Below are 14,614 nucleotides of genomic sequence, written 5' to 3'. Positions count from 1 at the left end.
ATAATATCGCGCCTTATTTCCATAGGTAGAGAACACAGAACAAAAGCAAATAATATGTGCCGAATTCAAACTAACTTTAAAGCGCGAAATTAAATTTGGCTACACATCTATGCAATATCCGCGTTGATAGATGTATAGCTAGTTAATACTGATTATCTAAGCTACTTAATACTGAAAAGGCACCTTCTGTAGTGTTTTATCTTCAAGTCGTTATCAAAGTTCCTTGTCTATAGGGCGTGAAGGTATATCGCACTAGTTACGTTCACTTTTAAAATAGCTCGTCGTCCAAAAATAGCGCGCGCTGTAGTTGCTTACTGGCAGTTAGCGAATGTGAAAGATCAAAGCTATTTGTTTACTCATAACTATTTATTTTTGGACAACACTGTCAAATACCTCGTGTGCTTGGAATATTTGTGTAATGAGTGGTTTTGGACAATTGTGTCAGTGTAACAAGACTGTTTTAGTTTGGTCATAATAATATGTGAAATGAGGCATTTTTGCGTTTATTTTTAATGAGGTATTTCTCATTTATTTCAGTGCAGAAATGGTTACAATATTATTACATGAATGGTAATGGATTGCATATTTACTAAAACATTGTTCTTAATTGGTATTTTATGAATAGTTTACGAGTTAAAGTAAGTTTGAGAGACTTTAATCTTTAGTTGTTGGTATTTTTCATTACAAAATATTTATATTACAAAACGTTATCCCGAGAATGGTATCACTATTAATCTTCTCTACCTACACGTGTCAGGAAGACGAAAATTAAGCAAACAGACAGTCCTGCAGGGCATTCTGTCCTTTTATTTATCTTTTTTAAAGTTCGTCAAATACGCTCAAATTTTCTCCGTAAATCGTAATGTATGGTTTTAGTGACTTAATGGTAAGACTGACCTTTATCCTTGTCGTCCTTGGTGCGGCTCTGGTCGAAGAACCCGGTGGTGAGGGCCTTCCTCTTCAGCAAGTACGCACGACGCTTTGGCTTCGTCGCTGCTACTGCGTTCTCTGAATAAGAAATATAATGTATTAGAAATAAGATCATTGTACGTCTCAAAAAGAAAGGAAAATCTTTGGTGAAATTGTCTTATAAGGGACGTCGCCATCATATCTATTTTGGGGTTCGGTCTTCGACTTCGAATTGCTACATATATTTTCATAGTAAAAAAGAATTGATATCGGGGTCTGGTAACTCACTGCTACTAGCGATTTGTAAAGTAAATGCCTGAAAAGAAGTAAAACATCGTAAAAAAACTACCCCAGAAAAATTTTGATGGTTTGTAATTCAAACCTATTTTTATAGGCTCTTTTACTCTTTTTGTGGAGAGGGTAGGCTAGTCTATTAGAAGGCTATACTTAAATTTTCAAACAAATCACAATTATTTTTCTACAATTACTTTTAAACTATAAACAATTTCACCTTGTACACGACAATACAGAAATACACCGAGCAGATGAAACAAGCTAGAGGCGGCGTCGCGGCGTCACTCGAGATGATAACACGACACTTGTTTTGTAAGCCGCAGGTCACAGCCCCCCGGCGAGCGAGCCAGCTGCCTGCTCTAGTACGTTGATTACTCATTGTCACGTGGCATGAGGATTTTTCCGATGATAAGTAATAGACATTCTATCGCGATTCCAATATCACTTTTCAGTAGCAGTCTTAATTGCAGCTACTGATATAAGGCACGGGTTTTTAAAATTGCCTAACACATGAGCTGGAATCAAACTGCAAACTCTTTAGGCATAGTTTTAATCGCGATTGGGCTATAGCTGATCGTTACTGAAAGTGTGAATTATTTATGCATCATAGTACTTACAATTTTGGGAAACTATTAGCGCTAAGAAGCAATACGAAAAAGGAAATTGATTAATGAACATCTATGATAATAAACCAAATTACGACACAATTCGTCACGAGTACGACAAAATACGTTAGTACATGATAGAATTTCCTTATTGCTAAAGGGGACTGCTGAGAGTATACATTGTTTAAATGTAGCACTTCTCTCGATTCTCATTACTACTGACTAACACCGTGTTTTAACACAATTAATTGGCGTAGTGAATTTTGAAAAAGAATTTGGAAAACCCCTCATCCCGATTGACTCGCACATTGGTATTGTTGAGTCAGCGAGTGAGCAATAGTCAGTATGACATGTATTGCCGCTTGAAACTTTGAGACACTACGGTTATTGCATACCGCGCGCGCTTCACGCTATTTATACTCACAGTAATGCCACACTGACAACACAATCACATGCTCACTTTATACCTGTTTACTTACTCATGAGAATTTTGTATGGCATAATTTACAGTTAGAAAATGTCAAAGTTTTTAAACTATAGCGGTTTGTATACATAATACTAAGCCAGCCCAACGGCAAGTCCAGTCGTCAGGGAACAAATATGACCCGGTTAGCATTTAAGAATTTAAAATGTTTTCCAAAATATTTCCACGAGGGATCAGACACAGATCTATGTAATAGCAGGAAGGAACTTATTTGCTAAGCACATTTTCAAGTTACGTGCACTATCATTGAATTTTAATTGGAAATATCGGTAACGGCAAAATAAAAAATTTGATTCTTTTTCATCCACATTTGAAGAGATAATCGAAACCCGACGTTTCGATCGCATTACAACGACCGTCGTACAACGTCGTTGTAATGCAATCGAAACGTCGGGTGAACATATTGGGTATTCTAACCTTAAATTTTCAATCGCGATTAAGACCCGTTACATTATAATATTATGTGTACAACTCGCGACAGTTTAAAATCAAATATGTACAGTCAGTTATTAGATTCCAACAAAGGTTTTAAAATGACTGTCACAGCTTATACAAAAAGTTGAACTTTAAAACCACTAGGGAAACTATTTTAATACACATACAAGGAAGAGCGTATCCTTGTACCTAATAGAATCTTCAAGGTATGTGACACTATGTTAATTAGAAAAATAAATTGCCGTGTGATTGATAAGTTAAAATAGAATTATATTTTTGAATGGTAAACATCGGATAGCATGTGAGTATTAAAAATAAACTTATAAAGGAAAACATCCTGATAAATTTCTGCTCGCCTGAGCGTTTTTTACCTTGTTTGTTTTTTGTGAAATCTAAAGACGCGCATTTAGCCAATATGGAGGATTCAGGGTTCTTTTTCTTCTCATATATTTACAGATAGTTGAACCATATAAAAAGATAGGAACATAAAATCGAAAGCAGGATCAAACGACTCAAATATTTAAATTCACGCGAATGTATGATTTATGAAGAATCAATATGGTTCTTCATAAATCAGATTATCATCAATCAAATTTGTTCAGTTTCACCTGTATCTATACTAATATAATAAAGCTGAAGAGTTTGTTTGTTTGTTTGTTTGTTTGTTTGTTTGTTTGTTTGAACGCGCTAATCTCAGGAACTACTGGTCCGATTTGAAAAATTCTTTCAGTGTTAGATAGCCCATATATCGAGGAAGGCTATAGGCTATATAACATCACGCTACGGTCATTAGGAGCGGAGAAGCAACGAAAAATGTTACAAAAACGGGGAAAATTTTGACCCATTCTCTTAGGTGACGCAAGCGAAGTTGCGCGGGTCAGCTAGTTAAATATAATAATAATGAGAGTAATGAATGTGCACAGATGTGTTTGTTCATCGTGTGAACCGACGAGGTGGGATGCGCGGTAAATAAGCGGAACGAACGGCGCCTGCGTCTGCGACGAGTCGCAGGGACGTCGCATGAAGGAAAGTCGCGGTAGTTACCATGTAGATTTATTTGTGATCATAAGTAAAGCGCGATATAGACGAAGGAATTGTAGAATTATCCTGTTAATATGTGCGATGATTAAGGGGTTTCCCACCTTGATGTGATATCTAAACTCTATCTTTTACACTGCTTCTCGTGCGCGGCTTCTGCTTATATGAGAGGTCAATAGTTAAGAACACATTTAAGAAAATGTAGTGAATTAAAAAACTCTTTATTTTATGCTACTGCTTGATTGCTCGTGATAAAGTATCATATGTGAAGATCAACCGTTTTAAAACAATAATTCTAGATTTATTACGAACACTGTTCGTAAAATGGTTTCGCCAGCCCTGTTTCCAGTGAGCGGCGCGTGCACATACTAATACCTCCTCTTAATAAATATTTATTAGACAACACAAACGGAGGCGACACTAAAACACTTCATGTAATAACACATAAAACTAAAGTTCACAATAAACGTAAAAGCTATCACTGAACACGACGCCACTTAGTTTCATAATAATATTTTATTAGCCGTAATAACAAACTGCCGATACGACAGCCCAGTTTCAAAATAAACACCTCATAGAAATATTATACGCGTTTTAACTTAATATTTTGTTGGTTCATAAATTTTTTAAATTTATATTTTCTGTAAAGAGAAAAGTTGAAAGAGTTTTCCACGGTATCTTGTGAAATATGTCGATGTTTGAGCTCGTGGAAATTATGAGATTTTTGTTGTTGTGTAAGCTTTCATATTAAAACCATATCTTTGTATTTTATTCAATCAAAGCGGCTATAACAATTTGCCAACAATTTTAAAATATTATAAGAGACATATAAATAATACAACTATACTTCTGGAATAAAAAGTGAATATTACAAGACACTCTTTTTGCTTTACTGTATACCAACGTTTAACACGAAAGCGGCACGAAGTAGATTAAGAGGGTCTTAAATTGTACAAAATATTAGTTTAACATTTAATACAATTCAATAATCAGGCTTGAATAGAAGCAGAGAAAACAAGCATACATTTTGTAATCTAGCACGCTCATCCAATGCACCTCACATTTGACCTACTGCAGCCAAAATACAAACCTAAAATTAATGTTAACTAAATTAATCAAGATATTTTTGCTTCCAACACGCGTTCCCCATAATTAATGGGTCGTGGAAATTATTTATAACACTGTATAATATGTCCGTCTACCCACTATGTGCCATCACAACTAATTATCAACATCCACGTTTGCGAACAAAAATAAAAGATACGTTTCAACTAGCAATAACTACTAATTTATATTATGTGCTGTACATTCTGTTAATGTTAATTAAAAATAATATTTAGATGTGTTTTTATTGCTAGTTTTATTAATGAAGGTTGTCTTCGTTTCAAGTTTAAATTACTGGAACGGTTTTGACGGGTACTTAGGAGAAGATTATTAGATCTGTGTGTTTGAAAGTTAATGTATGGTAGCGATTCGCCTTACGCGAAAAATGTGTCACCGACAAGAATCTTATAAAGGTAATTTTAAATTAGTAATTATTATCAACAATATCAACCAAGCTATAACCACAAGTATTGCAAATTGCCTAAAAACCCCCATACACTGGTTTAAAAATTTAAGAGAAGCAGTTATCCTGAATTTACAAAACCTACTTTAAAAGACGAAAGTAGAAGAAAGTAGAAGTATTTATCTTTAGTAGTACTCATAAAGTGTCGTTGATATCGCAGCTGGAAATTTAAAGAAATCTATGAAAGAAAAGTTTGTTTTTCTACCTGTCTAAATATACAGGAGTACATTTCTGTGATAAAAAAGTTACACGTGTTTCCTCCGGATCTTATCAGTGGAGGTCGAGTTGATCGTGAGATAACATCGGGCGACTCCTGACGCAAGTCCAGATTAGAGACGAAATAACAGTTGTTGCTACACACCCACATTGCACTGAGAGTGATTACAGTCACATGAACGAATGGACACTTTCCATTCGAACGACTGCCATTTACTAGAAAATGTAAGGTTAATTTCCACCTCCTGTCCTGGTTAAGTGTTGGTTAGTTTATCAAGTCTTTCTTCTTTATCGTGTGGTTAGTGGTCAAACTAGTGTCAGTTGTTCAAGCCCGAAAGCCTTTGACGGGGCTTAACGACTGTCATGTTAATTGACAACAACCGGAATCGACTTTAAGTGCCAGTGGATATTCGCCAGATTTTTCCTATATTTTCTGTCAAGTTTATTTATCAGATTATCCGAAATGTATTTTGGGTAGTGAAATTGCCCCTGAAACCCACGGATTTTAATTGGCAATAACATTATCTTTTTAAACCACCGCATCTAGGCTTTCTTAACTGCGAAAATTATTGGAAAACGGGAGTTTGCGAAGTCTTTTCTACATGAAACTAAGACCAAATCCCACGCGTCCTGCGATCGACAGTAACATGCGCTGTATTATTTTAAATTATTATTAGCTCAAATATAATAAAACACAGATGGTGTACCAAAAAAATCTCTCCTGTTTACAATATGTAAGTTTTCCGAGTATTCACCTTATTGCACAATATGAAGCCACAGTTCAACCAGTAGCCCTACCATGAGTTGGCGTAGTTAAAAACTAGAGTAGTTAACGTGAGAACGCAACTACAACAGTGGGCTCAAATAGGGAAAGAATGAACGACAAAGCCAATCTACATTCACTGTTGTTTAATTTAACTACACGTTATTAAATATGGTAGCAATTTTGGTACCTTAACTATCCGCTTGAGGCGCTGTTCGAGTTTTACGAGAACTACAGTGTCTCCGGGAGACTGTAGTTACCAACTCATGGTAGCGCTACTGAAATACATTTTCGCGCCTTTTCGCTTAAACAACAATAACGAAACTATTTATACACATCACATTTCCACAGAAGCAAGAATCAATCAGTTGAATTGACTTATAAACGGCTCCTGTATTTTGCACTAGAACGTTACAATCAAATAAACGGCTACATTTTTCTATCAATTTGTTTCAAACGTCTATTAATTCCTATAATAGTATTTACAATTTCCTTTGAAGATAATCTGTAAGGTAGTTTTAGATACAATAAAGTTGTCAAGCGTGAACAGTGAGTCGTTCGTTTGTCTGTCTCGTATTAACTCGAGAATGACGTTAGACAGATTCGTAATGTTTGCTTCGGAATAAATTGACTGGCTTTAGTTTTGTATCGGCGGCTTTCTCGTTCAATATGTCTGTAGTGACAGGCTGATTTGCGAAGTATTTGATAAAAGAGGAGTTTAGTATATCGTTACAAGGGACTTTTAGTGCTTGGAGTTTTAGGTATTTCCTGATTTTATAGTGACACTATTTAACTGTAGACTGCCACATCTTACATGACCGATAAAGTATTTGCTTGATATGTATTAAATCGGGCAGAGATAGATCGAATTACTGGCATAAGTGAAACATTTAGTATTAGTTAAGTATACATTATGACAGAAATATTTGACGGTCAAAAGATTTTACAATTTAACTAAAAGCAATGCAAAATACTGTTTCTTGTTGAACTTTGAATTTGCTGAAAATTCACATTGAATTTACAATAAAGCTTAACTATGTTTTCTCAAAACCCATAATATGATTCACTAACCATTTACTACTGAAATACCACTAATAATAAGCGGCGTCAAGTGGCGTCACGTCGCGTCGCCGATACCTCTCGATATAGACAATTCGTCATCACTGAATACCAATATTACGCATTCACTACGATTCACTGAAACCACAGCGTATCCAGAGAGTTACTTGCAACTATTGAAAACGTAATCTGAGTAAGCTATTTAACAAAGTTCGTCAAGAATCTATTTTTTATTAGTCAATGAAGCATCAAAATAATACTCTAAGTTCAAGAAATTTTAGCCGATATTGAATACGAAAAACATTGAAATTGTAATAGACATGCGTTTTTTCCTAATCTTTTTTGTAGTCAACCGCTGCTTGTAACACGGTAGTCATTAAAGAATTTGTTGATTATGGCATAATGGCATCTCAACGTACTCATAATCATCGTAAGAAAATACTATTTCTTATATTGTTTTGAAAGGGCCAGCAGTCAAGCAGCAAAGGGATTCAAATGATTTTTGTAACATATTTTGTAAACAATTTTCAAATTTCCTCTTTCGTAGGTTAGCTTGCCTTGACAACCAGAAAGATCGACTATTTTTTATTATATTCGTATGAATAACAATTCTGTACCATACTGTACCACTACTCTGTGGTTAGACAGAGCATAAGCTCCGATATAAAAAGCGTATGATTGATGTCGTAGTCGACGAGGTATAAATAGTGTGTATCGAGTAGTTATCATTCCACGGACTACACACGTGTACCATGTTGCCATGCACACTGAACACTAGTGTTCTACATGATTGTTGAAGAACTACTGGTAAGGTCAAGTATACGATTGTTTTCGAATTTTCGAATCATAGTCTCAAATTGGCACTAAGTTTGTGTTGTGGACTGAAGACCTTTTCTTATTTTGGGAAGAAATCCATGTAAAGTAATGTGATAACATTAAACATCTCTTACGGTTAAACCATTTAAGGACAGTAAGTAGTGCCAACATCATTATCTAAAACAACATGGACTCAGGGCCTTTTCATCAAGCTGCTTCTTGCTGCTTTCTTGCTGCAAAGAAACCCATGTCTATACATGTGAGATACCATTAAAGGTCTCTTAAGTTTAGAAAATTTGAGGACAGTGGTTCAAGCATCATGAAGATAACCCTTGTCAGGAAGCAACAAGTTTCAACGTGTAGTTTCATAAAACGTTTGCATATTTTTGAAAGCCCTTCTATACTTTTTTTGGGCACTACTTAAACCTGTATTTACTAGAAAAAGAAACGTGACATAGGTAGGAAAGAAGGGGAGAGAGGTTACTCTTAAACCTTACATGTATAATCAAGGGGGAGGGGGAGAGTTTAAAAAATACGTTAAGTGACTAATGGACGGCTCCTAATAGCGGAGCAGAAACTAAATAGAAAAAACGGGGAATCTAAATATCGAATGTGGCCGAGCTGAGATCTCACAAGCCTTAAAACAGATTAAGTTCAGTATCAACAGAAAGATAACTACAAGAGGGAGTAAGTACAATCGTCATGTGATTTTATTATTGTTGTCTTGGCACCAATAAAAGCTAACTTTACCCCAGCATACCTTATTAACTGTGTATATTCCACGTGAGTGCATTCATTTGTCTCTTAACACAAGAGAGATTCCTCGCTAAATATAACGTAACCCGATTGCGAGAGATTGTTCGTGGCTTCTTATAGAAACTGTTCAGTGCGGAGAGATGTTATTGAATGGGGATTGTAAATGAATATAAGATAGATGATGTACTGACCAAAAGTGTTATAACAAAATGGGATACATACGATAGGGATGTTTCCAACAGAACAGAAATTATAATTAGTCCGCCAGTCAGATAATTTAAAAATATTAGACACGTATTTGTTTTACATTTTTGTATAGAGAGATAATAGTCACAGGTCTCATCTCAAATTGAAAGAAGAATAGGTTCGTCCTAGGATCAACCACGCTTAGGTACCATGCAGGCAAGGACTTTGCGCCAAAAACTGTTTAAAAGTACTTTCACCCTTATAACAATTGATTATATTCCAAATACAGACATAACTTGATTGTTCAAAAGTCATCGGTGTACACTGTACTGCCTTGAGTCCAGGCAATACTTTCACCTGCTGCCTTAGCTCTTGTAAGATTTTTATCTAGTTCATTATTGTTATACAGTTGGGCAAGGGTCACAATGAGTTAGGCCTCGCGTACACAACGCTTTCCTTTTACGGGTTGGGGACTTAAAACAAATATAACTATACTATTTTCTTCCTATCTACCACGGGAACACGACACAGACAGAAGTAGTATTACGTATATATCACCACTAATATAATGTCGAGCTGTCTAATAATTATCGACTATAACACCTACACGGCGCATTCTTAATCAGAAATACTCGTAACAAAGACCATCATGTGATATCTAGTGCCGTGGATTTAGTGCTGCCAACTGACAGCTTGATATATACAGCGTGGAGACTTTATAGAGTAGTGTGACGTCATTTATTGGTATTTTGATTGACCAATCACATGACACTATACTTAATAAAGCATTTTAAAATTGGATACGTAATTTACTCTTCATTACGGAAACAGTTGTTATGCTTTCGGTTGAAGTTAAGTTAAGGTATAAACATTTTAATAGTACCTCAGCTTTTTATTTATTTTTCTCAATCAATCAGCCTAGCTTTTTTCCAACTATGTTGGAGTCGTCTTCCAGTCTCAGTATATGACATGAAGCGACTGCATCTCAGACCTCCGCAATCCAGTTACCTGGGTTATAACACGATACCCTTTGGTAAGACTGGCTTGTTTTTTAATCCTTATTGACAAAATTACAATAGTTCTTTTATTAATTCCGATTGAAAGAAGTCTAGAGATTAATCCCTTGTACATTATTTATTTCATAGGACCAGATTGTATCTGCAAGCAAGACAGCTTAAGGCTAAAATATTTTTAGTAAGTATATGGTTTTGACAGCCAAAATGTTGAAATAACTCATATAAATTCGTTGTTTATTTCCTGAATAAAAACTAAATATCAGAATGTTATCCATTCAAAGCTGGCTGCAAAACAAGTTTAAATATTTGCAACTATTAATACCTTCAGAAAGGGACGGCACTACAAATGTTCCGAGTGTTTCTTGACTGAGTTAAGGGCTTTTAGGGCTTCGTTTAAATGGTCAACAAGTATTTTAATTGTCATCTTTGGTGTTTTGCCAAATGTGTTTCAGCGACGGGTCAAGGTTGCTTTTAATAGGTTTTTGTTACAATCCAATATTATTTTCAAGTTTCACGTGTAATTTTGCAGAGAGTAAAACATGATACTATTAGAGCAGAGGTTTATGTGAGTTTTTAGCATTTTTTATCAAGGTTTTGGTACCCGGAATGATGGTGTGATTATCTAACCTTGGATAAGAAGCACGTGTACCATCAATCGCTTCTTACAGACGCAAAAATCACGTATTTATATTCACGACTTAAAAAAATCAAAGTAGACTCACTATCAGACGTAGACAACATTTTAACATCAATTAAAAACCACTACCGCAACATAAATTCGAAAAACAATTCGCCACCTACAACAACAAATAAAACACACATCGCAAAAACAAATAAATAAAGCAATTTAAATCCTATAAAAAAACTTTGTTGGCTAATATATTAGTATATCAACACGCTGTATATGTCGCAATGTGACGTCATCGCGCGTCACTTTTACGTAATAAGATGGCGGACACGTAACGTATGAGAACGTTGGAAATAGAACGACATGTCTTGTGTCAGGTTATTTATAGATGAGTGGGTCACCTGTGATAGGACTGTGTTTACAGGTGTTCTGTTGAACTTACTTGATGTATACGGTGATTGATGCGATTGTTATGTTATTTAAGAAAAATGAATAATGGAGTTTAGATTTTAATAAGCATGTTTAAAGTGACCACAGTTAACTATCTTTTGGAGGTTTAAAAGTAAAGAAATACTGCTGTCGTGGTAAAATAGATAGTGTTAAACAAAGAAGTAATTAGACAACGTTAAAATATGGAATTATAATAGGAAGTTATAAAAGTAGTATTCATCTAAAAAAAATATTTGAGAAGTAATGGAAGACTAGAGTTGACAAACTGCTAAGGTGGTTTTGATTTTTTACTGTTATTGAGACTTATGTAGAGAAGTATAAAAAGAAATACACGTTTGTGATTAGAAAAAATAATTTCGTACATTTCTAAATATTTTGAAAGCTAACTTGATTTCTTTAGTCTTTATTAATTCACATACCTTTAAACAGTTTAAAGATTTTATTATGAGTAACGATCAGTGCAGCAGTGTTTAGACGGAAGGTTGAAGCCATAACACTGAGTTATGTGTCACGGGTGCAACGCAGCATTGAGTGCATAGACAAAGAAGATTTATTATGAGGTTAGTCTGTGACTGTTGCTTCGACTGTATAACGGTGGACACCTACACATTCTTCAATACATATCAAATAGATGCTAACGATTTTGATTAAGCAAAGAGGGAAAAAGAGAGTCCAGCAACTGTAGTATAGCAATAAGTCAAATAAAATTTAATAGTAAATGTACTTGGAAAAATCTAACTGTTCGACAATTGGGTTAGAAAATCTAATTTCTGAGCTGGTGGTAGATTCAGTAATTGTAACGACTATTATAAGTGTATATATAATTTCATTTTGGATTTTGAAACGAAAATAATTGATCAATATAAAAATGGACCCATTTTGCAAATAAAGAATAGTCTGGTAAGCACAAAACTACATAACAATAGAATTTTATTACATATTATACAGTACAAAACTTATATAACTAAATATTTACATTAAATTATCAAAATTAAAACTATATATACACATTGACGAAAAAAAAGAATATAAAAGAAAGGAGGCGCGCTACGCGTCGTAGTAGTCTGGTAAGCTATATTTGTCTTTTAAAATTACGTGGATTTTTTATAATTAATGATTAGTATATTAACAAAGAAGTATAGTACAATGTTCTATAATTCAGGATTATAAACACCACAGTTTATTAACATAAGCGACTTTGACATCATATTTGTCCAAATTCCATTTTCATTTCCCTCCTTATAGCATTGGATAGAAATGAAAATCAGATAGTTCCCGATAGCGCGTTGATCTAACTGAGTGGATCAACAAACAACGACTGGCATGTGACCAAGTTTCACAACGAGTCGTGCGCGCGCGCCGCTACTGCCACTACCGCCGCGCGCCACTACCGCGCCTCTAACTCATCTCTCTCTAGGTATCTATTGTGAAAGTGCTTTCATGCGAGGTGGAATTACTTCCACGATGATTGCATTTTTGCAGTTTTCAATTTTGGTACAGTATTTGAAATAGTATATGTGACATACACACAAGGGTTTTTAATCTGTAGATTCATTCAATCTAAAAAAGTAATTCGTTTTGCTCTCCTTAATTAGCATTGTATAAACATGTCACAATTGAAAAGTAGTTATTATAAATTAAAAAAGTAAAGAAATGTTCACAAAATTTTATCAGTTAAACGTCACTTTTTTGTCACTATTCTTGAAAGATATTGGAATTTATACATATAGGGCTTGGCATTGAATAATAGAAGGTTTAAAATAGACTGAAAATAGCAAATCCTCATCAGAAACTAGTCATTCATAATCACATTGCTTTCTTATATTTTTTAAGTAATACTTGCAATAACACGATATAAAATACTTGCTCATCACTCAATACGTACACATCACATATTTCGACACACATTGTCCATCAACCCTAGCCATAATACATTAGTCTCATAACGTGCCCCGTCGTCTATTACTCAGCCAGTAATAGCCATTCCACTCTCATTCATTTAGCAGATCATTAACCACTCAGGTGAAACACCACGGTGAAAAACAACGTCTGTCTTTTTGATATATATCATACAAATTGGCCAATTTATATATTTGATTTTATATGACAGGTAGCGCTTTTATGTACTGATTTATATCTTAGGTAAATATGTGATGAGAGATTGATAGAGATATAGGTTTGAGCTATAATCATAGAGGAAAGGAAATAATAGGTAGGGTGCTAGAATTCTATTGACTATAGGAAAGTTTATTTGTTTGAAGCATAAAGACAATAGAATAAAATACCGAAATACCATCTCGATTTGTTAAGTTTAACGATGTTGGGACGATGCAGTATGGTGCAAAGATTAAATTGTTCTACAAAACAAAATGAAAGACGGTACCTATAATCTTTTTAATTTTCGTTTGCACGTTTAAAAAACATTGCTCAGACTCCTGCTTCAATTCATGTGATTTATAACTCACTTGCTTTTACTCGCGACTTCGTCTGCGTGATTTGTGACATATGAATGAATTTTCATACAATCTTATATTCCCTAATCAATCCCATTGGGAGTAGAATTGATCAAAATTCTAAGCGGATGCCTACGTAATAAGATGCCAAACAGGCTGATCCGTCCAGTGGTTTGGGCTGTATGTTGATAGATCACTATGTCTCTTTTGAGTTATTTATATAATATTTAGATATAGACTTATCTAGATATGGAGCGTAAGATACGAGTACATACAAATTGGATTATAAGACGTACGGAGCGTGATGTATCTTATCGACACAGACAAAAAGGTCGCAAAAGCGTCAATGTCTTACCTTCAGGTATCTTGATAGAAGTACCAAGGTTGATCTGCTGCAGCCTGGCGAGCGCGGCCTGCTGCAGCGCGCGCCGCTCCACCTCGCTGAGGGTCAGCAGCGAGGTGTCTGTGAGCCGCACGCAGCGCCCGGCGCCGTCTGCCCAGCAACAACTGCCCTGCACATAACGCGTGACGTCATCACACCACACACCACTAACACCTCATGGAGGTTTAGTATATTTTTCAAATGTCAAGTAACTGTATAGAGTTAGCAGGGAAAGAAGGTTACATTTAACGATTTTAAACTGTCGCGACTTGTACACATAATATTATAATGTAACGGGTCTTAAACGCGATTGAAAATTAAAGGTTAGAATACCTTACATTTTATCATAAAACGAGTAGAATACAACGTTCAAATGCTTAAGATTTTAGTTTTAAGTTTTAAAGTTCCTTAAAGGCAAGGCGAATTCGAAGAAATATTTTGAGGCAAAGAAAGTATAAATAGCAGTTAATGGTTTGGCAAATTATTTATATTGATATGTTCAAGTGTTATATTAATTAAATATTTCAGTGGTTAACCTGCGTAACCTCCTCGGGCTA

General features: G+C 35.0%; 1 protein-coding gene across 6 annotated transcripts in view; it reads right to left on the bottom strand.

The window, feature by feature from the left end:
* RhoGAP102A (Rho GTPase activating protein at 102A) overlaps positions 1-14,614 on the bottom strand; it is a 44,134-nt gene that overhangs the window by 20,705 nt on the left and 8,815 nt on the right. For all 6 annotated transcript variants that reach the window (XM_076126302.1, XM_076126303.1, XM_076126304.1 and 3 more), the window contains exons 2-3: positions 14,031-14,187; positions 898-1,008 (exon numbers count right to left, since the gene is read on the bottom strand). In XM_076126302.1, the coding sequence (XP_075982417.1) occupies positions 898-1,008; positions 14,031-14,187 (268 nt within the window). The remainder of the gene's footprint in view (positions 1-897; positions 1,009-14,030; positions 14,188-14,614) is intronic.

Source organism: Anticarsia gemmatalis, chromosome 18, assembly GCF_050436995.1.
Source record: "Anticarsia gemmatalis isolate Benzon Research Colony breed Stoneville strain chromosome 18, ilAntGemm2 primary, whole genome shotgun sequence".
In the NCBI taxonomy this organism is placed as follows: Eukaryota; Metazoa; Arthropoda; class Insecta; order Lepidoptera; family Erebidae; genus Anticarsia; species Anticarsia gemmatalis.
Note: the sequence above shows the minus strand (reverse complement) of the source record. Positions and strands in the feature narration are given on the sequence as shown.